The sequence below is a fragment of the Ptychodera flava genome, chromosome 1, assembly GCF_041260155.1.
Source record: "Ptychodera flava strain L36383 chromosome 1, AS_Pfla_20210202, whole genome shotgun sequence".
Classification (NCBI taxonomy): Eukaryota; Metazoa; Hemichordata; class Enteropneusta; family Ptychoderidae; genus Ptychodera; species Ptychodera flava.
This window is the reverse complement of record NC_091928.1, coordinates 24,084,934-24,110,182: the sequence shown is the minus strand read 5'-3', so window position 1 is coordinate 24,110,182 and position 25,249 is coordinate 24,084,934. Positions and strand designations below refer to the sequence as shown.

The following is a 25,249-nucleotide window of genomic DNA, read 5'->3' as shown; positions in this document are numbered from 1 at the left end:
CGCCGCGTACATATATAAGACAATATCTATCCTGCAAATGCACAGGTGATATGTCTTCTAGAATCATCGCACCATTCTTGGCACTTCCGAAAAATATTGTTATGCTCAACAATGATATAGGAGCACGTTTCATGACGTATTACCCACGTGTGTCCTTTTGTTCCGTAAGAAAGACATGTATATTAAATTTGTTTTTTCAGAGAAGAGATCATGTGGATCACTGCCGACAAAGGAACATTTCATTTATATCTATCGCCCTTCAACGCTATCTATCACCTGGCAAAGCCTGTCCTGATGTATTTCTTTATGAGAATGAAACTACTCAGTCACGTGTTTCCGTCGTCAAAAACTTCATGACTTACCGTTGAATAGGTGCCATTCTTACTCCAATCGGGAGTCAGGTCTTCTCGTAAATCAAGATAGCCACCTGGAATTAATAATGGATGACGTTCATATTGAGAGAGAGAGAGAGAGAGAGAGAGAGAGAGAGAGAGAGAGAGAGAGAGGAGAGAGGAGAGAGAGAGAGAGAGAGAGAGAGAGAGAGAGAGAGAGAGAGAGAGAAGGTCATTAGGATCCCATCTCAATAGTATCTGAAAACGAATAACGACAACAATGTATGCTGTTCCTATCGGTCCGAGAATGACATGACAGCTTTCGACACGAAAACATCGTCACAAAAAGTACTCACCTACAGAATGATTGTAGTAACCCTCGTCTGCGTTGTAGTAACCATAGAAGCGGTCGAAACCTCGAGCATTGGGTGTGTAGTTGTAGTTACAAAATCCAAGATGCCATCTTTAAAGGGGATATGAACGAAACGTTACTTAAAGAACAGAGTTAGCCCAAATACTGTCTCGTTTACATTAATTTGCCGATTGAAGAGAATTATGTAAATTGTACTGACTTTTATATATGAGCATTAAACAAGTTCTTGTCAAGTAGGCGCATTAATAAAAGACTTTAATTCTGAAAATTAATGTTATATCTGAAGACCTCTGAAGGTAAAGAATTGTGTATACTACTTTGACCGCCTACTTGCTAAACGTTTTGAAAAGTTTGAATGAACGAAAGTAGAATAAGCTTATCCATTGAGTTTTCAGTCACTCCTCGGTGCAACAAAAGTAACTCTTACATGATAAAGCTCTCCTCAAGAAATTACACTACTATGTGATATTTGCTGTTACATAGCAAGTCAACTTCATACACGATTTTTTCTACTGATTACACATTCCGTACATTAATTTCACTCTTAAATTTAAAGTAAAGAAAAATGGTAATATAAGCATGATGAATCGATGTTCGATGTGGCGGGACACAAATACATGTCCCTTGTCAATAACAGTTTTACGTCGTCAAATAATTTCAAGGGTAACGGAGAACTTCGGATCCGAAATTAATCATCGCCATGCGTATGAAAATCCGCTACAGTAAGGCTACTTACTTTCCGACAATGTACGTGGAGTATCCGTGTTCTTTTAGTTTCTGAGGCAACAAAGTGTAGTTGAGAGGCAAGCCGGACGGATACACGCTATGAAACGATTTATGCTGGTAACGAAAACGTTAACACGGAATAAGTAAGTTGTCTTGAAAAGAATAAAATTGATTGAGATAAAAGTAGAGTGAAAACGACGTATATTGTACCAGTATTTACGCAACTGAAACTGCCGAGTTTGGTATGGATGTCCCGATCCTTCCTTATATAACAATGTCGCCGAGGTTAACGTAGATGAAAACAATGAATTTGTTCTGAGCTGAATATGAGGGATGAAATTAAAGAGGTAAATTCACGTGGGTCTTAAATTAAAATTGACAGTTTTGATGTGAACGAAATCAAGATAACGACAATCGAAACCTGTAAATTAAAACAAGCTCCGCTTCAGCCTGGTATTCATCGCTGAGACCTCTTCTGGTTTGTCTTAGCTACATAACAGAGATAAATCATGACCGAAAAGTATTTTGAAAGTGGCATTATCCCTTACAATTGCATAGTATCAAAGTGAATACTTACCTGCAGACCCAGTCGGTACGGATAGTACCCGGTCATCAAAGCGCCTCGCGTCCTTAAATAGAAATATTGGTGAACCTTTAAACAATGCGAAACTTCAATGACAGTAAAATTGATTATAGATATCAAAAATGTCGAATAAATAAGCTTTAAGCTATGACCATATACTAACAGCTTTTTTCCGTGACAACAAAAGAACTTCAAAATTTAGAAGTAAAAATGTGGTACTTCATGTACTTGCAAGCTATTGTTTATAATAGTCCTTCAGGGATGAAACTTGAATTTGTAAACCGAAAGGATTGCTGCATAGAAGCGTGGAGCCGAAACGAGTATGTTTGTAGGTCTATACATACGGTGAACAGACTTCTTGGACGTAGGACTGATTCAAAATCACGCCCTCCCTGGCCAAACTGTCAAGTGTGGGCGAGAAGATGTCATCATTGTTGTAGCCGATATCGTTCCATCCTGAGAAAATAAAAAATTAAATGCTTTAATCTGTTAAAGAAGGGCTAGAAGTTAATCTCTCATACATATCTTGAAGTAGATACAGCTGTATACAATATGCATCACTTACAGGCACTGTTTGCAATCCCTGGGATCGCCTTTATTCTAATCTGTAACAGGATTATGGAGGTGTGATAGCCTTTTGTTTTCCATTGAAATTGTAATCTTGTGGGTAAATTTTCTGATGAGACAATCTGGTGCAAACACAGGCCTTTAAATATTTGGAGTTGGTATGTTATCATAAGAGCCATGTATTGTATATTGGCGTATGTTACCTGGCCTGTCAGCTTCGTTCTGTACCTGATGTGTAAACCTGAATAAAATCGATACCTTATCAAAAATAACTTTCTGACATCGAAGTAGATTCGTGACCCTTGTAAACGTCAAATATGTAGACGTCTGCTCGCATATTATTGACAGACAGAATTCCCTAAACGTCGATAAATGAAATGAATTGATTTAAGGCACAATAAAAGGGTCAGGGACAGTCCTGTTGGGGTCAAAATCGTGTGTGCGCTGTCAGTAGGACGAAAAGCAGGCCGCAAAGGTTTCGCGTGACCTTTGAAATGGGAAAGGTGATCATTTTGAGAGAGCTCCACATGTATAAACTACATCCATGCAAGACCTATTTGTTCAAAACTAGTTGTTTCATACAGTGATGCGCAGTACTAGTGAAGGGTAAACGTTTGATTGTTTATGACGCTGTGACGTTACAGAGTGTTACCGAACAAAATGTACCAGACTGAGTGCTTTACAACTTCACTCACGGTCATGTGATCGCCGGCCATGCAGACAAGGTGTATATGGCCGGCTGTGTTCAAAGACTGTAAACATCGTTCTATGTGGTGCAACAGGAACAACTGTTCTCTTTTCGAAAATTGATATCGTGGTTGAACAAGCCATGACTCCTAAATGAGGTGATAAATACAGCAGTTCCCAGGATACATTTGGGCCCCTCTTGTCTACTAAGATTACAACACTCACCTAAGTCATCAGCTACCACGAACACTATGTTCGGTTTCTGGGCTTTACCAGGGTAGGCTGCTGAATTGCCAACGGCTGCAAACGCCGCCAACAGCAATACAGGACCACAAAGCATAGAAGTCCTCATGTTGAGAGGCTGGAGTGGAGTGCCGCACTAGTGTCCGTTGTTGATCGAGTGGGCTCTCGTGCAATAAGGTGTATAGATTGCGCAGTTCTTTATCTTTCTGAGGGTAGAGTTTTATTAGGAGTGAATCCTTTATGTTTGATATCACAAACAGACTGGCATAATGACATGCAAGAACAATTGTATGAAGAACCACAGCTGGTGCTGTAACCAGCACATGACAGGAGCCATGTGACTGTGTGTCACATGATAAGTTTGTATTTCATTGTGTTTGTGCGTGACAAGTGTACACAACCACAAATCATGGAACAAACAAGGCAGGCGATGGTCCCCTGTAACCCAAGCTATTTATAGGGTCGTAAGCTGCCCCACCTTCACTGTAATTTTATATTTAATGTGCAACGAGGGATAATCATTATTTATTCCAACAACAGCCATAAAACTAACTAACTCTCCTCTCTCTCTCTCTCTCTCTCTCTCTCTCTCTCTCTCTCTCTCTCTCTCTCTCTCTCTCTCTCTCTCTCTCTCTCTCTCTCTCTCTCTCTCCATATACATCAAAATCTATTGACGATATATATGTCTGTCTGTCTGTCATCTGCATTGTCAATATAACGAGTCTCTAACATCAATATGTTTAGGTAAGATGCGCCTTATACCGACAGATATTCGGACTCTCAAAGTTTTACAATATGTACCTCATGTAAGGGCTCATTTCGAAGCGTACGGAATGAACAAAGTTTTCTCCGGTTTATTTTATGAAATCGAAAAAAAAAATATTTTCTCCATATTAGACTTAACACAGGCGACGATTTCAAATTTCAAGTGTAGGAAATTATTGGGCAATTTGTGCGTTTTCTCCAGTACCAATTTTTGCCTTATGACCCCTGATTTTCATTTCTGATTTCGAAACGGAATGGTTTAACGTTTAATGAGAAATGTCTCAAAAAAATTTTATTCAAGTTCGAGGCGCAAACAAACTTAAATCCACACCAATCAGTTTCACATATGGACATGTCTTTCGCATTGCCATATTTGCGTCGTAGTTTGTCCGAAAACCTTTGAGGGAGAGGTTTCAAAGAGTGACGTAATGACTTGCAATTGTAATTTACGCAAGTTCCTCTTTCGATATCCCTCCCTCTCGTCCCTTCAGAATAAAGCACTTAATATCAATAATATACCAGGAACAAAACCTCAAATCGAACGACAAAACAAATGAAAAGCATTACTTTTTATTCATGAAAGGACAACAACGACAATGAAACTGATTTGGCTGTTAAAAAGATGACCTCAAATGTTTCAAGATGATAAGAAAGTACAATAACACAGCTGTACCTCTGAAGCTCATTATAGGCTATAAGATTCTAGAGCATAACGCAATATAATACATGTCACAGACTACACTTTCATGTACACCGTGACAATCGTGCAGGGCAATCTCTTTGCACATAATAACACAGAGGCCAATAATTCTGCCTTTCAAAATTTGATTTAACACCATCTTCCAGACATGGATGCTGCAGACCTAAAGTTGTCGTGAAGCGAAAATCTAACTTAACGCTCAGGCTGATGAATAAATTGACACGTCTCGCTTATCATATACATCTCTCTATGCCAGTAAATATTTTGGTAACAAAGAAGAACCTTAACGCAAAACTGTCATCTCCTTTTTTGTTACAAAATCACGAAAGCTAAAACTCACAGGTACATGCCTGAAGATTGTTGCACTTTTGTCACAAAAATGTAAGTAGTCTTTTTATTTCACATCATGACAATGTATGTGAAGTGAAAGAATACAGCAGAACGCGGAAAAGTTTGTCATATATACTATGATCGGGGTTATCTGAACGTGATTTCATGTCCATCGTGGGACCGTTCCTGGTCTTTTTGTCCGTCACTTTTACTTAATCCTTCACACTAATTGGTTTTGAACGTGACACTGAGCTACATTTAATTTAGTCATCGCTAACGGTTACTGTTGAATAAGGAATATATTCTCAAAAGGGTGGAAGATATTAAAGTTGAAATTAATCCATGGTTTTATAGTATTGATCACTAAAATGTCATGCAAGCTGACAAACAAAAGTGGCCTATGACGTCATCCGTTCTATTTTTGGAGGTAAATCCGACTCTACAGATTTGCACGTGCGGAAGCAATATGGGAAATGTGTAAATCTGACTCCTGATTTGCTTTACTGCAGAAAAAAGTGAAAAGTTTATGGCACGTAAACTGCTGTGACCTTTGCTGGTGATTGAATCTTAGCTAACAACAACAATGTAATTGTTTCTTAGTGAATTTAACAGATTCTCGTGCAAAATGTTCACCGACTGAGCAGCATCTTGCTCTAACTGGGAGCTTCTCTTTATTATGAAAAGAAATGTACATCAAGGGAGCGACAAGCGTCCTACGCAATCATTTAGTCACAGTCTTTGATAACTGCGTCAGCGAGTTTAAAGCTAGTCTCAGCACCAGCCAGGGGACCATACACCACCAAACTTTCTCGGATCAGCCTTTTGTGGTTCTGCAGGCACTTGAATTGCTGGAACCAACTTCTTTTTCAGTTCTTCAAGTCTGGCGGTCATCTCTTTGACTTTCTCTGGCATTTTATCAGCAATATTAAAATGTTCGGTAGGGTCGTCTGCAAAAGAATTGCAAATCGTTTAGATTTATATCAAATACGCTACCAAGATATCGAACTATGACGACAATACAGACGTTGTCTACATGTGTGAATATAAGGCAAAGTATCAGTCAACCGTGTTCCCTTACGTTTTCTTTGGTCAAGGGCATTTTCTTTACCCCGACTGTTTGTCGTTTCCGAACTGGCAATTATCTTTTTCTCTGACTTCGTAACTTAAAGAAATAATGGCATTACCTTTTATATTAAATAAATAAGTCGCGTTTGTTGGAGGAGCATAACAATATTCTGTTTCTTCTTCATGGTCGTTCATGAGAACAATTTCGTGCCAAAGTCCATCCACGGAGGGGGGCGGTACCCAACCGTCTGCGGTTAAAAACAAACAAACAAAGGAATAAATAACGGAAATGAAATGGGAATGTTGACATTCTCAACGATTTATGTACTTTGTGTCACATCAGCTGCAGAAATAGGAGAATTTGTGTACTTGAACGGAGACAGGTGTTGTATGACGTCTACGTTCCGACCTGTTGAACAATCACTCTCTGCCACATTTTTCCATTCATTCATTCGTGCACCTGTCCGTCCACCGGCGTATAATCGCAGTTTTTAGCGATAAAATTGTTCTTACCTGGCTTACCAGCATGTCCAAGGATTAGTTTGTAATCCCCCATTCTATCAAGGAAAATGTAAGGACGTCATAATTGGATTATATACACCCAAATTACTGACAGTGATGTAAGAGCTATCTTAAGGAATGCCTACATCATAACGTTGCCCCGATAAACGTATCGCTTTCTTCTTTTCAGTAAATGTTTAATAAACTAGGTTAATACCCTGTCGTTGGTCCCGCGGGAATGGGAGTTTGGACACAAACTAGACGAAGGAGTGATGTAGCCAGTCGCCATGCTAAGGTGACCAAGGCCAAATATGAATTCACAAACACATATGAAAGCATTTCTCTCAATGTGTAAAGCTACAGGTTTCTACTCAGGTACGTTTGAGTTCAAGCAAACTTCCACGTTAAATAGCTGTATGAAGTAAAGCATAAGGTCTATGCAGTAGTGAATCTTTGCTCACCTTAATGCTTCTCCAGCGGGATCAACCTCATCAATATTATAGACGAATTCTTTCCTGGGTGAAGGGTCGCCCCTTGCCAAGGTGTTCCATACATTCATGCCGTCCATATCAGGGTCTGAGAGAGAGAGAGAGAGAGAGAGAGAGAGAGAGAGGAGAGAGAGAGAGAGAGAGAGAGAGAGAGAGAGAGAGAGAGAGAGAGAGAGAGAGATGCTGATGGTTACTTTCTACATCAACAACAAAAATCACTACACGATATAAGTTGGAGGGAATACCACAAATTAATTTGAAGCCAACATCGATGCATTGATATGAATGCGTAGTCGTCACTATGAAGAAAGTAACAATTCACAGTTAGCAAGCAATGATGACTGATAGGATGAGGTACATGTTTCAATTCAAGTTTCAGTTTCAGTTAGGCGAATGTCATGTGTTACATTCACTGTTGACAATAAGGTCTACATTATATTGAAGATACAAATAAGTGTATCAATACTGCCATAATGATCAGATGAAGGGTGTTCAAGTACCTCGCTTTCCTCCCACAAGTTCGAGCAGAGACGGAAACCAGTCCACCGCATGTATCATTCTGTAAGAAAACAAAGGTAAAAAAAGTTACAAATCCTAAAAGCAAGTATCTTCAATTAACATCAAATGATAACATCCGGTAATTATACATTCATTAATTATAAATGATTAAAGACTATAAAATTTATGAAGATACCGCCGTGCTTCTATAGGGTTGAAAAGAAAAGTAATATGCCAACAAAGTATTACAATATTCTTATTACATTTACTTTGACGAAAGTTATTTTACACTCCAAATATACATTTTAAAATGTTTTCCTTCGCAAATTAAGTTCACTGCAAAAGAATTCATCGTCACTGTGAAGGAAGGCCAACGAGATGCCTCCTTTGAAGAGTACTTTTGTAGAAGAATGTCACGCAGGGTGAGAAAAATTGATCCCACACTCACAGAAACCGTCCCACACTCTGCAGTAAATATTACACGAGCTCTGATTGGATGATAAACAGTCTATTTTGTTCCACGCCCAAAATGTTATCCAATGACACGGTGAGTAGCACACGGACCAGAACCACAAAGTAAGGAGATCAAAGTACAGTGGCAGACGACAGAGTTGTCACGATTTTTGATAATATTGTACTTGTTCATCCAATATGAATTTAACGCATTTTGTGGTCATGTGAGAAAAAGAATCTCACACACCAAGGACCTTGGATCAGATTTCTCACACTCGTTGGGGATATTTTGTCTCAAATGAGCCGCAATATCCCCAACTCGTGTGAGAAATCTGATCCCAGGTCCTTGGGGGTGTGAGATTCTATTATTCCCACACTGTCGATCCCGCACTCCCACCGGACAGGAATGTGAGAATGACACAAACTCACTCATTATTGACGTAACCTGTCTTCTCAACAAGCTTGCCGCGGACGAAGGCAACGCCCCTGGTGCCGCCCTCCCACAGTGTGGTTTTGGCGCCGCGTAAAGGCCAATTATTCCCTCCGTTGTCGGGATTTGCCGGGCCGCCATTCTGTAACATCGAATTATATCGAATCGTAAATTTATATACGGCCTTGGACTCTCACAAATGGTAAAGGTATTAATGTGATTTATATACTTCTGAATAGTTATTACATACAACATCAGCCTTTCTTGACACAAACCAACAAAATGCCTTTTTTGAGGGTCAAAGTTTACAAACATAGCTGTAAACATTATAAAAATACAGAAAAAGGGGACACTAAAAGCAATAATGCTCTTTATGGTCTCTCTAATATCTTTCTCTTATTCGTGCCATGGAGGATATATTTAGTGAATCAAGAATTACATATTAATCAATAAATTTTACAAACAAGACATCCTCACAGTCATGTAAAGGTTGTCTTAATGTACCAGGTGCTGGCTATAATCAAGCGTTTAATACTTTTAATAATCATTGTAAATTATAATCAAGCTTTTGTTAATGAAGTAAACACAACAGTGACGGTGGGACAAAAATAATAGCTACTTACATCCGTTGTGAAAATGAATAACGTGTTGTCCCAGAATCCAAGTTTCTGTAACGCTACAACCACTGCTTTCACTGCATCGTCCATTGCTGTAATCATTCCTGTGAAGATGAATTCGGAACTAATGTTTTTTCGTATACATTACATGCCATCGAACAGGTGCTGTATCATCGGTTTCAGGGATTTCCATGTGTATTCCGCTGGACCTTTTTGGCATGTTACACAACACAAACGTACTGATCGTCACATTCAAGATGGCAACTGATACATTAAGAGACGCAGAAAGACAGTGTTTTTTGTCTTAATATTTATATTCTAGTGTAGTGTCTCTTCTCCTCAAAACACTGTTACCCTCTTAAACTGACAGCGCCATTTTGCTTCCATACTGTATAATAACGTGCAGTGTATGCTACCCCTGGCCAGGTTGAAACTTTGGTTGGTTTTCATTTGCAGTTCATGTCTCACCTGATTTAATTCGTCTACTCTGGTCGTGTATGAACGAGTACATGTCATAATACTTCTTTGGAACCTGGAACGAGAACAGATGATTTGTCGATACAAACTAGCCTCGATAAGGACCATAATTAGCCAGAGAAACGAGTGTGTTACAGGCACAATGGTGTGGTTAGTACCGGGCTTTCGACCCACGTATTTGTTAGCGTTAAGGTTTCAATGACAGCCTACGAGCTTACTTCATTTTAGTCTACCCATAGTATGTCAACTGCATCTTCTAAAATCTCGCTTTGACTTTTTTACCAAACTGGACGTGCATGTAACACTGTAAACGTATTTCTATCGGCAGGACAAGATTAAACGATCATGTTTGTCAACACGTTTCTCCTAACCAAAAACCGGTACAATAAATGAGCAAATATAGTATATAGTTTTTTAAGAGATGGGATACCTACCGCAATGGGTGCATGAACGCTTTGGAATGGTAGATACATGTAAAACGGATTGCTTTGGTTGTGACCGATAAGATACTGTATTGCTTTGTGTACGAAGATATCCTGAAATTTAAAGATGGCAACTTAAGTTCTTAAACCTCCAGAAATTCTCTGCATTGCTCTGTCATAGCATAGAAATATATTGAATTTCCATTCATTCTACGATTTGATGCCATTTAAATCTCTTGTGGGATAATCGAAGTTACTTTTGCTATCTTAATAAGTAAATATTATATTTCATGAATGTCAAATAATTGCATTTTTCTTCTTTCATTGAGTATAACATATGATCGAAAACTTCGAAAAACACATTGTGATTCCATTCTGAATAATTTCTCAGCTCTTCAAAATAACAGTCATACTTAGACTGTGGTATTCCAAAGCGTCCCAGAACCTAAGGAATAGTTAGTTGACTGCATACCGTAGAATAGGTGCCATTTTCATTCCAGTCTGGATTCAGGTCTTCTCGTAGGTCAAGGTATCCACCTGCAGAGGAGCAGAAATCATATCATTTGAATGGTATGAGGATTCAGTAAGTTATGAAGAGAGACAGTGATGATGATGATGATGATGATGATGATGATGATGATGATGATGATGATGATGATGATGATGATGATGATGATGATGATGATGATGATGATGATGATGATGATGATGATGATGATGATGATGATGATGATGATGATGATGATGATGATGATAATGATGGTGTTAGGGCTGGTATGATGATTAGAGAGAGGAGGGAAAGGAGACAAACAGGCTTAGAGAGAGAGAGAGAGAGAGAGACAGACAGACAGAGAGAGAGAGAGAGAGAGAGAGACAGACAGACAGACAGAGACAGAGACAGAGACAGAGAGAAGCAGCGAGTAATGAAAGAGGAATACGGTACCGTACTATCAACTCGAATGGAAAATGAACACTTCTCACCTACAGAGTGATTGTAATATCCTTCTGCTGCATTGTAGTAACCATAAAAATGATCGAAACCACGCCCATCCGGTGTGTAGTTATATTTGCAAAATCCAAGGTGCCATCTGTAAGATGCAAAATAGATAAGAGTCCTATCCAGACAGACATGTCGTATAAATGAAGCTACATGATCTTGTCAATACGCATCCTTATAGAGGCATCCTTATAGGAAAATATGATGGAACAATCGGAAGTAGTGTTCCAGTTTTCAGCAAATGAGCTATTCACTTTCAAATATGGTGACGTACTACATACATTTACGTTTAAGTTGTTGACACTTAAAAAATTACGGTGTACAGACTGGTTTTGCATAGGATTGGTTTAAAATCACGCCCTCCCCTCGCTAGTGAGTCGAAAGGCATCCTTATATAGTAAACAGTGATTAATAAACAAAGTCGATATTTGTTTCTTATTTGAAACAGTTAACTTATTGTTAGAGATAACTGATATTTGAACGTTTGGACTAGTTGTTCCCCACTCGGAAATATAGCGACAGTATTACAGCGTATATCTTAATTCAGATGGAAACAAATTGGTGCCTTGCAAATTCATAGCAACGACAGAGGGACATGTGTATATGGTTGCCATGTTAGCGTTGGCTTACTTTCCAACCATGTATGTGGTGTATCCTTGCTCTTTTAGCTTCTGTGGCAGTAAAGTGAAGTTCAGGGGTAAACCGGCTGGCTCACTTCTGTCAAGTACCTTGTGCTGTAAAGATAAAACATTACGAGCAAACACTGTGAAAAACGCCAGCAAAAAGGATCTATTATGAAAGCAAATACTGCAACAAAACGGTGGCATAACTTCACTTTATCGGTGACAGACAGTTCTACCAAAACACACTAATTAATTCTATACTTGTAGCAACTGTTGACTCAATCTACATCATTTGTCAGTGTCAGTTTGTTTGTTTCTACTTGTCCAATGTCATGTTTCGTTGAGGTGCTTGCTCAGTTGCCTCATTTCTCCGTGAAATAATGCTCATCTCGAAGACGGAGATGGAAAGGGGTTGTGTCATGGCAATGATAAAACATTTTTTTCATACCTGGAGACCAAGTCGGTATGGAAAATACCCGGACATAAACGATGCTCGAGTCCTTAAGAATGATAATAAAATACATTGTTTTATGTTATTCTACAAACTAGAGCATATGAAGTTAAATTTCATATCACAAACTATATATTTTGGGCGACTTCAGTATTGAATTTAGGAGAACAGAATGGGACAAATGGAAGTTGTATTCCAAATTTCAGCAATTGAACTACTCACTCTCAAATATACACTTCGACATACTAGATATATATACGTTAAAATTGCCGGCACTTGAAGAAACTTACGGTGTACAGACTGGTTGTACATACGATTGGTTCAAAATCACGCCCTCCCTCGCCAGTGAGTCGAGAGTAGGTGTGAAGATGTCACGGTTGTTGTAGCCAATGTCGTTCCATCCTGTAATAAAAGTTTACATCGTAATTGTATTCAGCTTCGTTTATTTCTGACACGACCTGATCAGACTGACAAATAATTTGATCTCCATAGCAATGCACACTTTCAATTTTGATTGTATAATTCCTATCTGTGGTCAAGGTCTACTCGTAGAATCCCAAAGTCAAAAGCATCCACCAAGACTATAGGCGTGACTGAAGAAAAACTAGGCCCGTTCGTAGGTGCGGTATATCCGTGAACTGAACGCTATCCTGAGGACAATTCGTGCATTTATTGATAACCAAAGGCGCCTCAGGCAAGTAATGACTTATTGCATAAGGAAAGCGAGCCTAGTATTCTAAAAAGACTACATGCTAACACAATGTTGACAGACTTGTTACGATATCAACTCATTCTAATACGAAGGAATTACTTAAACATTCAAAGTTGATGGGTATGAGACAGCTCTAAAACAAATGGATATGCTCCAGAACCAGTCAGGCAGTCTGATCAACCAGGCAGTGACAGATAATGACGGAATTTCCAGCATTATTTGAAGCAGAGGTATGTTAGCGACTTTATCCCTCAGAAAACTGCGAATTTAACGTCAACATATAATTCTGATCAAAGTTTGAAGATCAAAGATTTAGAGATTTTTTAAACCTGGATTCGCAATGGTTTCATTCTTTCGTGGCAAATATTCACTGTGCCTGTCATATCAAACCTAACACTCGTCGAAATTTCTTAAGGAAATCGGCAATGCGAACCGAAAATAGTGTTATTGTTCCTCAATTATAACAAATATAAATTTTTCAATGTTCGATACGGTTCATGACCAATTAATAAATCTTACGGTCTCTAACAAGGTTCGTGCTGAGTTCGTATAACAAAGAAAAAAATAATAAAGGTTCGTGTTTTCAACTGACAATTGCAAGATAAATGTGGTGATTTGCCGTCATCTACGTGCAGTAAAGGCAATCGAAAATCGAAAAGGTCAAAAGCTTTGAGTACATGCACTGCTCAGGCGGTCATAAAACCTTCAGCTCCTATGACCTTCGAAAAGCCAGATAATATAACATAATGGAATTTTCGAATGATAGTTTGATGTGTACAGCTAAATTGCACACCATTATTTGTGAACCCTAGGCCTTTTGAACTTAAATGGACACGGATTTTTCGCATTTTTTATGATATGATTAATCTGAAGAACCGTAAAATGACATTCAATAGTCTTGTCAACACTTTTTAAGGCGTTTTGAGGTTAAAGTCCTATTCAGGTGTCGATAGAGCACTGCATTTTGGGACGCCATATCGTTAGGTGATCGATGAGATCCCAGCATTTGTGGCCAGCGTGTACACAACCCTTCCTTGATAAGTTACATATAGTTGTTCAGGTATACTTTAAAGGGGAATTTACATTGCGCGTATATGTGAGCTTTAGTAGCCTGACAGAGGTAAATACGCTATATTTCATCAGGTCGTCGTTCTGAACTCACCCAAATCATCGGCCACAACAAACATGATATTTGGCTTCGTGGTTTTGCTTCGGTAGGCTGTCGAGTCGCCGACGGCAAAACATGCCGAAGCCAGGAGAAGGCTGGCAAGCAAAACGGAGGCAATCATACTGCTGTGATGTCCGCTGGACAGTCCTCACGCACTGACTGCGGCGGAGATGGCCTTTGGCTTGTTTTCACCGTTCTGCACAGCCAATCAATCAACACAATGCTCAGTGACATAGTATATGAAAGCATCAGCTGGTGTTGCTCAGAACATGTGATCATTGCCACGTGACTTGTGTCACCTTGCAGTTCTGTTATGTACTCTGTATTGTTTCAATATACAAACACATCAATTATAAAATGAAAAGGTACAATGTATGTTGCCGTCCCTGAAATTAGTACCTGACCCCGAGTCATGCAACCGACAATATACCCTCACAGTTGCTGATCACAAAGGGTAGCGCGCAGACGACACCTACAGGGCATATGTGGATGACTGCACAGTGTCAGACCAAATTGTTGTACATACTTCATAGTGCAGCTGCAAGACGGCCGTATTGCTTTGCAACCATATATGTGGTGTATCCTTGCTCTTTGAGATTCTGTGGCCACGTCGCGCACTGAAACCAGTCTAATTACTGTTGTTCGAAGAATTATCGGTTAATTTTTGAATGTTAAATTAAATTGTGTATTTACAGAGTATGAAACACATAGATTAGCTGAACATATGATGTAATAATCTCAGGAAGCGGAACAACGTGTCTATATTTATGTTATCATACAGCAGCAGCTTTCCGATACGTGACGAACCTACGCGTCTGCTTGCCCCCAGTATAGAGTGAAGTGCTTTATTTCAGTGCAAGGCCAATAACTCAAATCGAACGATAACACAAAGGAAAACATATTGCTTTTTATTCATGAAAAGACCAACAGAAATGAAAATGATCTGGCTGTTAAAAGACGACCTCAAATATTTCAAGATGATAAGGAAGTACAGTAGCATAGCTACCTCTCTCGCCCATCATCGGCCCAAATTCGAGAGCAGGAAGCAATGCATGTCACTAATAACACTTTTATGTACACAAATGAGCGAGTAAATCGCATTATACATAGCAAGGATCATAAGACAGATGCCAATAATCCCGACTTTTAAAATTTGATTCAACACCATCTTCCACACGTGGACGCTGCAAAATTTCAGACAAAGATGTTCTGAAGCGGAAATCTTATGTGGAGCTGATGAACGAAGCGTTATTCTCATGCTTACCATGTAAACCTCTCAAAGTAAATTTTTTAGTAAAAAAGAAAAACCATGACTTTAAAATGTCTTCTTTTTGTAACAAAATCATGAAAGCTAAACTCACAGGCACATGCCTCTAGATAGTTACGCTTTGTTACAATAATTTAAGTAGACTTTAAAATTAACATCATAGTAATGTATGTGATATCAAATTCTACAACTCAACATGGGCTTGTCATATATACGATGAATGAGGCTATATACAAAGTGATTTCATGCCAATCATGTTACCGGTTCTGATCTTTATGTCCGCCATTTTGTTTGATCAGAGTTTGACGTGTTGTTTTAACCTAACATTGACCTACTTTTATTTTTCTAATTGCGTCATCGCTAATGGCTACTGTTGGATAAGAAATATCTCCCTGAAAGGTGAAGATAAAATTGAAATTATCGAGCTTTATTCTACTGATAACCAAAACGTCATGCAAAACGAAAGTGGCCATGGCAATGACGTCATTGCTTCTTTTGGAAGGTAAAGCCAATTTCATCGATTTGCGCGTTAGCAATATAGGAAATGTGTAAATCTGACTCCTGATTGACTTCATACTTCCTTATTAAATTGACCGGGTTCTGCTGCAAAATGTTCACCAATTTAGCAGCATCTTGCTCTAACTGGGACCTTTTTTTGATCTTTGAAAAGATATGTACATCAAGGAGGCGGCAAGTATCCTACACAATCATTTAGTCACCGTTTTTTTAGTGGTAACTGCGTCAGCGAGTTCAAAGTTAGTCTCAGCACCAGCCAGGGGACCAAACACCGCCAAACCTTCTCGGATCAGCCTTTTGGGGTTCTGCGGGCACTTGAATCGCTGGAACCAACTTCTTTTTCAGTTCTTCAAGTCTGGCGGTCATCTCTTTGACTTTCTCTGGCATTTTATCAGCAAGATTAAAATGTTCGGTAGGGTCGTCTGCAAAAAACAAAATCATTTTTATATTAAAATAGGCTAGCCAGATATTTCGATTTTTGAATCATAAGGACAACAGAAGTTATCTACATGTATGGAAGTCGTAAGCTGTAAGGTAGAGTATTTCAGCCAATCATTATCTCACACGTATTCTTTTGTCACGGACACTTTCTTTTCTTTTCCACGACCGTTTTTCCCCGACATTTATCTTTTTGTCTAACTTAATACCTTATAGAAATAATGGCATTACCTTTTATATTAAATAAATAAGTTACGTTTGTTGGAGGAGCATAACAATAATCTGTTTCTTCTTCATGGTCGTTTATGAGAATAATTTCGTGCCAAAGTCCATCCACGGAGGGAGGCGGTACCCAACCGTCTGCAGTTCAAACAAACAAACAAACCAATATAATAAATAACGGAAATGAAATGGAAATATTAACATTCTAAAAGATTTATGTACTTTTGTGTAACTTCATACTATAGAAATAACGGACGACGCGCTGACCATTAACGTTTATTTATGGGCAAGTTAAGGGCAAGAGGAAAGCCAAAAATTAACGGGCGAGAACTGCCGAGCCCGCGCCCATAAATAAACGTTAATGGTCAGCGCGTCGTCTGTTATTTCCATTATATTATCAACAAACCGAAGAAAATCGTCAAAATTTGCGAAAATTTTCGGAGCGAATGACAACTGGGCCCCAGAACTGAGCAATACGCGACGCACTGTCACGCGCGCTGTAAAAAATTGGCAAATCCGGAGATGTTTTCAGAAAAAAAAGTATCTCAAGTTGGCCCACAAGTGCTCTTTATTTCGTGATTGATAATGATATCGATTTACGTTTGAGCTGTAAAGTTACGATACTTTGAGTTGTTAATCTTATTATTCATATTCACGAGCATGTAAACAAACCATTACTGTGTATTTGTGGTCAGTCACATGGTTCAGCTTGACCAATCAAAATGCGACAGGCAGGGCATGGTAATATAATTTGAAATAAAAGAATATATGTATTGAAATGAAGACTGGTGTTTTTGTGACTTTTTCGATCCGAGCTATTGAAGAATTAAAGTCACAACATTTTTCCATCCATCCATTCATGCACTCGTCCCTTCACCAGCGTGTAGTCTGTTTTTAGCGATGAAAAGATTCTTACCTGGCTTACCAGCATGTCCAAGGATTAGTTTGTAATCCCCCAGTCTATCAAAGAAAATGTAAGAAAGACATCGACATCAATGTATTATGTACACCCTCTGTGTCGCAATTTCTAACAGTGATTCTAAGGCTAGCCATAGACCCTCCAAATGGTTTTTGGAGGGTCTATGGGCTAACATGCATAATAGTATACCTAATTCGATATGTATTTATATGTATTTCCGTCCAGAATAGATCAGGCTGGTTACCAAACATGCCCATCGCATAGAGTCCAAGCGGTAAAATGTCATGGTGAAATGTTTCAAAGAGCACTTATATTATAAGGTTGTCCCGATAAACGTATCGCTTTCTTCTTTTCATAAACTTTGATAAACTAGGTTGATACCCTGTCGTTAGTTCCGCGGGGATGGGAGTTTCGATAGAAACTAGACGATGGAGCAATGTTGCCAATGTTGCCAAATATGACTTCAACAACACATAAGAAAGCATTTCTCTCAAAGTGAAAAGCTACAGGTTTATATTCAGGTGTTTGAGTTCAAGCAAACTTCCACGTTAAATTGCTGTATGAAGTAAAACATAAAGGTTAATGCAGCTGTGAATCTTTGTGTACCTTAATGCTTCTCCGGCAGGATTGACCTCATCGATGTTATAGACGAATTCTTTCCTGGGCGAAGGGTCGCCCCTTGCCAAGGTGTTCCATACATTCATTCCGTCCATATCAGGGTCTGAGAGAGAGAGAGAGAGAGAGAGAGAGAGAGAGAGAGAGAGAGAGAGAGAGAGGAGAGAGAGAGAGAGAGAGAGAGAGAGAGAGAGAGAGAGAGAGAGAGAGAGAGAGAGAGAGAGAGAGAGAGAGAGAGAGAGAGAGAGAGAGAGAGAGAGTGAGTGAGTGAGTGTGGGGGGAGAGAGAGATATTTTTAGAATATTGCTTTTTACATCGACAACAAAATTACTACACGAGACTAGTTTAAGAACATGCTTAAAAGAATAATTTCATTTTGACATTGATGTTTTCACAGTGAATAAAGTAACAATCCATAGTTTGCAATGAGTAATGAGATGATATACTGTACATGATTCAATTCAAGGTTCAGTTTTAGTGAGGCAGATAGCATGTGTCACATTCACTGTTAACCGTCTGCATTTTGCTGAAGTTAGAGATCGGTTTTGACGTATCGATCAGATGATGTATGGTTCACTACCTCGCTTTCCCCCGACAAGTTCAAGCAGAGACGGAAACCAGTCAACCGCGTGTATCATTCTGTGAGAAAACAAAAGTTTGAAAAGTCACTTACAAATCCCTGAAAACAAGCACTTTACGATCTTACATTAACATCAAATGATAGCGTCCGGTAATTATGCATTCATTAATTATTAGTGATTTTATACTATAAAGTTTATGAAGGTACTGAACAACGTCCTTCAATAAGATTGAAAAGACACCGGCACCGCCAATTAAGTATTTCAATATTCTAATTTTATATTTCGATATTCTGATTATATTTAATTTCACGAAGATTGGATCTAGTGTATAGTGATTTTATTTAACTCTCGGAGTCCGAATATACAATTTCAAATGCTTTTCTTCCCAAACTCCTAAGCATAAGTTCACTACAAAAGAATTATCGGTACTGTCAAGGAAGACCAAGGAGATGTCCCTATTTTGAGCGATGTTAAGTATGGCAAGAATCACATAAACTCACTCATTATTGACGTATCCTGTCTTCTCAACAAGATTGCCGCGGACGAAGGCAACGCCCCTGGTGCCGCCCTCCCACAGTGTGGTTTTGGAACCGCGTAAAGGCCAATTGTTGCCAGCGTTGGTTGGGTTTGCTGGGCCTCCATTCTGTAATATGGAATTACATCGAGTCGTTTATTTACAGCCTCGGATCCCCGCATAAAATGCAGGTAGGTATTATAGGGGCTCGATAAAATCAAGCGTTTCTTAATCAAATAAACACAACAGTTACGGGTGGACAAAAATAATCTCGCCTTGCAAACTTTAGACGATGACATTTTATCAGGTACAACTAAATAAAGAGCTACTTACATCCGTTGTGAAAATGAATAACGTGTTGTCCCAGAATCCAAGTTTCTGTAACGCTACAACCACTGCTTTCACTGCATCGTCCATTGCTGTAATCATTCCTGTAAAAAGAATTCGGAGCTATTGTTTTTTCGTATACACTACAAAGTCATCCAAGAGGTGGTACATCGGTTTAAGGGATTCCCACATATATTCCGCTGTACCTTCTTGGCACGTTGCATATCAAAAATGTGTTGATTGTTGCAGTTAAGGAGGCAACTGATACATTGGCAGATTTAGAAAGAACCTACTTTTTCATCTGGATATTTTTATTGGAGTACGGTTACTCTCTCCTAAAAACAGTGTTAGGGCCTCTTAAACTGACAACGCCATTTTGCTTCCATAATATGTGTCTACGTATGCTACCCTTAAGCAGGTTGAAACTTTGGCCGGTTTTCACTTGCAGTTCATGTCTTACCTGATTTAATCCGTCTATTCTGGTCATGTATGAACGAGTACATGTCATAATACTTCTGTGGAACCTGGAACGAGGACAGAATGATGGTTTGTAAATACAAACTGGCATCAATGATGATCATGGTTAGCCATTGAAATGAGATTTTGCAGACACAATGACGAGGTTAGTATTTGGTTTTCGACCGACGTATTTGTTTGTGTTAAGGTGTCAATTAGAATCTACGCGCTTACTTCCCTTCAGTTTACCCGTAGTATATAAACTGCACTTGCAAAAGCTCGGTTTAACGTTTCGACCAAACTGGACATGCATGTAGCCTTATAAACGTATCTCTATCGACGTTTATTCCTTGCCAAAAAAACAGCACAACAAAGAAGCACAAACACAGTTTAGATAATCCAAACCGATTGAATACCTACCGCAATCGGTCCATGAACGCTTTGGAATGGTAGATACATGTAAAATGGTTTGCTTTGGTTGTGATTGGTAAGATACTGTATTGCTTTGTGTACGAAGATATTCTGAAATTTAAAGATGACAACTTAAGTTCTTTAACCACCCAAAATTCTCTGACTTCCTCTGTTATAGCATAGAAGTATGTGACTTTTTCCGTTCCGCTGTTTGATGCAATTTAAATCCGTTGTAGGATAGACGAAATAAGTTTGGCTATAGTAATAAGTAAATATTATTTTTAATGAACGTCAAATAATTATAACTTTCCTTCTTTTATTGAGTATAACATATGATTGAAAGCAAAGGAAAATATTTTACGATTTCACTCAAAACAGAGAACCTCTCAGCTCTTCAAAATAACTGTCAGACTGAGGATGTGGTATTCAAAAGCATAGTTAGCGAAGAGTTGGGTGGGTAAGTACCGTAGAATAGGTGCCATTTTCATTCCAGTCTGGATTCAGGTCTTCTCGTAGGTCAAGGTATCCACCTGCAGGGAGCAGAAATCATATCATTTGAATGGTATGTGGGATTTAGAAGGTTATGGATGATGATGATGGTGGTGGTGGTGATGATGATGATGATGTGATGATGACGGCGACGATAGTGATGATGATGGTGTTACGTTGTTGGTGAGCGAGAGACAGAGAGAGAGACAGAAAGACAGAGGGAGACAGAGAGAGACAGAGAGTATAGCGAAAGAATCAACGAGTAATAAAAAGTATTACGGTATCTTAGTATCAACTTGTCTTTTGATGTTCATCACAGTCGAATAGAAATTGAACACTTCTCACCTACAGAGTGATTGTAATATCCTTCTTCTGCATTGTAGTAACCATAGAAATGATCGAAACCACGCCCATCCGGTGTGTAGTTATATTTGCAAAATCCAAGGTGCCATCTGTAAGAATAAATATAGATATGGTCACGTGTCAACAGAGTACACGTCGTATAAACATAGCTGCATGAAATCGACAATAGGCATCCTTGTGTGAGTCAGTGAATCGTGATTCATAAGTGTTTAATTTGAAGAGTTATTGTTAATGTTATACTGGAATTTGAATGTTAGGATAAGTGTTCCCCTTGCAGAAATATAACGAAATTATTCACAGTAAGACAGCGTATATCTTGATTCAGATCGAAACAAATTGGTGCTTTGCAAATTCCTAGCAATGACAGAGAGACATGCGTATAGTTGTCACGTAAAGTGTTGTCTTACTTTCCAACCATGTATGTGGTGTATCCTTGCTCTTTAAGCTTTTGTGGGAGTAAAGTGAAGTTCAGGGGTAAACCGGCGGGCTCACTTTTGTCCAGTACCTTGTGCTGTAAAGATAAAACAATACGACCAAAAACTATGAAAACGCCGGCAGAAAAAAAATCTACTGTATTATGATTGTAAATACGGCAACAAAACGGTGACATAACTGCACTTTATCGCTGACAGACAGTTCTATTGAAGTCATTTCTATCGTTGTAGCAGCCGTTGACCCAATCTATGTTATTTCTGAGTGTTTGTTTGTTTCTACTTCTATTGCTTGTGTACATTTTGTTAAGGGAACTTGTCGATTAGTCAATGTCTGTACACAAGAGATTTCTTGCGACTCCTTCGACCTGCCACCTCATCTCACAAGACTCTTCATACACATACGTGTGAGTTAAAAGCCCAGAGAGATATATAGACTGGGAGTACAGTGGAGATCAGCAAATTGATTTCAAAGGTTCCACTGGCTCATTTGTTCACTTGCCTTGCTTGCCAATGCAGTATTCACATAGAAGACGAAGATGAAAAAGGGGTTCTGTCATGGAAATGATAAAACATTTTTTTTCATACCTGGAGACCAAGTCGGTATGGGAAATATCCGGACATAAACGATGCTCGCGTCCTTCAAAACGAAAAAAATTACATTCTTGTGTTATTTGACAAAGTCTTGTAGGTGAAGTTAAAATTTCATATTGTCACAAACTATTCTGGTTGACCAAAGTATTGCATTTTGGAAAAAAAAGGATGGGACAAATGGAAGTACTATTCCAATTTTCAGCAAGCGAACTACTCACTTTCAAATATATATTTCGACATACTAGATATATGTACGTTAAAATTGCTGGCACTTGGAGAAACTTACGGTGTACAGACTGGTTGAACATAAGATTTGTTCAAAATGACGCCCTCCCTCGCCAGTGAGTCGAGAGTAGGTGTAAAGATGTCACGGTTGTTGTAGCCAATGTCGTTCCATCCTGTAATAAAAATATACATTGTAATTTTATTCAGCTTCGTTTGCTTCTGACACGAGCTGCTCAGCCTGAGACTGACAAATAATTTGATCTTCATAACAATGCACACTTCGGTTAGATGACATATAGTTATTCATGTATAATTCTTACCTGTGTTGAAATCTACTTGTATAAACCGAAAATATAAAGCATTCGCCAAGACTATAAAGCATGACTGAAGAAAAACTAGGCCCATTCTTAGGTGCGCTACAATCATCAATTCAACACTATCTTAGGAGTGTTTGTGCATTCATTGGCCATGAAAGGCACCTTCAGGCCAGCAATGACTAATAGCAAAAGGAAAGTGAGCCCAGTGTTCTTATATGCTACATGCTATCACAATGTTGACAGCAAAGTGGATTGGTATGAGACAGGCTCTGGGACAGAGGGATATGTTCCAGTAGTATATTCGTACACAGAGAAAAATTGCAAAGAGCGATATCGTTGCAGTTCGGCAGTCTGATCAATCGAGCAATGACAGATAATAACAGACTTTCCACGATTGTTTGAAGCAAAGTATGCTAGCGACTTTATCGCTAGGAAAACTACGAGTTGAATGTCACAATATAATTCAGATCAAATTTGGAAGATGCAAGAATTAGAGATTTTGTCAACCCACGAGTCCGCAATGGTTTCATTCTTTCGTCGCAAACATTCACTCTGCCTGCCTGCAAGGTCGAACGTAACACCCGTCGAATTTCTTAGGGAAATCGGCAATGCGAACCTAAAACAGTACTGTTGTCGTCCTCAATGATAAATAAATACAAATTTTCAAATGTTCGAGATATATTTGGTTCATGACCTTTTAATCAATCTTAAATGGGTTCGTGCTGAGTTTGTATAACAAAGAAAAAATAAGAAAGGTTCGTGTTTTCGACTGACAATTACATGATAAATGTTTTGATTTGCCGTCATCTACGCGCAGTAAAGGCCGTCGAAAATCGAAAAGGTCAAAAGCTTTGTGTACATGCACTGCACAGGTGGTCATAAAACCTTCAGCTCCTATGACCTCTGACCTCAGTTGCATTAGAAAGGCAGCTAAAATAAAATAGAATTGCAATTCCAAACGGTTGATAGTTTGATTGCGAAAGCGAACTTGTGAACCCTATTCGTAAACCCTAGGGCTTGTGAACTTAAATGTGTACAGATTTTTCGCATTTTTATGATATGATTAATGTAAAGAACCGTATATGACCTTGCAATAGTGTTTACAACACTTTTTATAACGCGTTTTTGAGGTTAAAAGTCTTTTGCAGGCCTGGTGTCGATAGGGTTTTGCAGTCTGCAATGATTTCCTAAGATTTCTGCAGTGGCCAACGTGTATAATAGATATACCTTCCGTGACAAGTTTAACTTATCGTTCACTGGGAACAGAGAAGGGGGGTTTACATTTTGCGTACATGTAAGCTCTTGTGGCCAAGATACACACACTATTTCATTGGGTCGTCGACCTGAACTCACCCAAATCATCGGCCACAACAAACATGATATTCGGCTTCGTAACCTTGCTTCGGTAGGCTGTCGAGTCGCCGACGGCAAAACATGCCGAAGCCAGGAGAAGGCTTGCAAGCGAAACGAAGGGCATCATACTTCTGTGTTACCCGTCGGACAGTCCTCACGCACTGATTGCGGTGGAGATGGCCTTTGGCTTGTTTCGACCCTTCTGCACAGCCAATGAATCGTTTTTGTCCGTAATCCCAAACAATCAACACAATGCTCAGTGACATGAAAGCATCAGCTGGTGTTGCTCAGAACATGTGATCATCGCCATGTGACTTGTGTCACATGGCCGTTTTGCCATGTACGCTTTACTGTTTGAATATACAAACACGCATTCAATCATGAAATGAAAAGGTGCTAGGTGTGTTCGCCGACCCCGAAAATCAGTACCTGACCCTGAGTCATCCAACCGACAACACGCCCTCACAGCTGAAGACGACAAAGGGCTGCACAGTGCCACACAATATTGTTGTACATATAGTTCATACTGCAAGACATATTTGGCCACATCATGCACTGAAGCCCATCTTATACTGTTGTTCAAAGAATAATCAGTTAATTTTTAAAAGTTAAATTGTGTATTCGCAGTGCATGAAATGTATAGACTAGCTGAACATATGATGCAGTAGTTTAGGAAGCGGAACAACGTGTTTGCGTTTATGTAATAAATCCCTTATCATACAGCAGCAGCTTTCCAATACGTGACGAAACTGGTTTTTAACTAGCCAGCATTCTCATTACAGTACATATAAAATCTAAAAAAGGAAAGGAATCGAAATTCTAGAATCACGATTCATAATCAAAAGACAAACACTATAGACTGTCGATTAATCGCATCTGTTTCGATATTATATGACAATGCCATCTGCAGACATCGCGAGGTTTTACCTTGTTGTTAGGTGTAATTAGGTTCTTCTATTATTACCAAATTGCATCTATGCTGAACGCATTGGCGTGGTGGTCA

The 25,249-nt window shown here is 39.0% G+C and overlaps 3 protein-coding genes across 4 annotated transcripts in view; all 3 read right to left on the bottom strand.

Moving 5' to 3' along the window:
- LOC139133452 (arylsulfatase B-like) overlaps positions 1–3,823 on the bottom strand; it is an 11,007-nt gene extending 7,184 nt beyond the window's left edge. For both annotated transcript variants that reach the window (XR_011552598.1, XM_070700061.1), the window contains exons 1-6: positions 3,494–3,823; positions 2,359–2,470; positions 2,009–2,060; positions 1,442–1,545; positions 689–795; positions 363–427 (exon numbers count right to left, since the gene is read on the bottom strand). Coding sequence is in view for 1 of the 2 variants with exons in the window: in XM_070700061.1 (XP_070556162.1) it covers positions 363–427; positions 689–795; positions 1,442–1,545; positions 2,009–2,060; positions 2,359–2,470; positions 3,494–3,620 (567 nt within the window). In the remaining variant the exon portion in view is untranslated. The remainder of the gene's footprint in view (positions 1–362; positions 428–688; positions 796–1,441; positions 1,546–2,008; positions 2,061–2,358; positions 2,471–3,493) is intronic.
- A 1,007-nt stretch (positions 3,824–4,830) lies between these two features.
- LOC139133439 (arylsulfatase B-like) lies at positions 4,831–14,462 on the bottom strand. The gene is made up of 15 exons (XM_070700036.1): positions 14,203–14,462; positions 12,619–12,730; positions 12,326–12,377; positions 11,885–11,988; positions 11,239–11,345; positions 10,730–10,794; positions 10,270–10,371; positions 9,827–9,890; positions 9,365–9,462; positions 8,741–8,883; positions 7,861–7,919; positions 7,334–7,448; positions 6,885–6,928; positions 6,491–6,619; positions 4,831–6,253 (listed from the first exon to the last, which is right to left on the bottom strand). The coding sequence occupies exons 1-15, from the start codon at positions 14,327–14,329 to the stop codon at positions 6,078–6,080; spliced, it is 1,497 nt and encodes a 498-aa protein (XP_070556137.1). The 5' UTR covers positions 14,330–14,462; the 3' UTR covers positions 4,831–6,077.
- A 633-nt stretch (positions 14,463–15,095) lies between these two features.
- Positions 15,096–24,677, bottom strand: LOC139133446 (arylsulfatase B-like). Its single transcript, XM_070700049.1, has 15 exons — positions 24,247–24,677; positions 22,638–22,749; positions 22,346–22,397; positions 21,734–21,837; positions 21,309–21,415; positions 20,940–21,004; positions 20,484–20,585; positions 20,068–20,131; positions 19,614–19,711; positions 19,267–19,409; positions 18,766–18,824; positions 18,177–18,291; positions 17,568–17,611; positions 16,661–16,789; positions 15,096–16,413 (listed from the first exon to the last, which is right to left on the bottom strand). Exons 1-15 carry the CDS (start codon positions 24,371–24,373, stop codon positions 16,238–16,240), a joined length of 1,497 nt encoding a protein of 498 aa, XP_070556150.1. The 5' UTR covers positions 24,374–24,677; the 3' UTR covers positions 15,096–16,237.
- Positions 24,678–25,249: the final 572 nt, after the last annotated feature.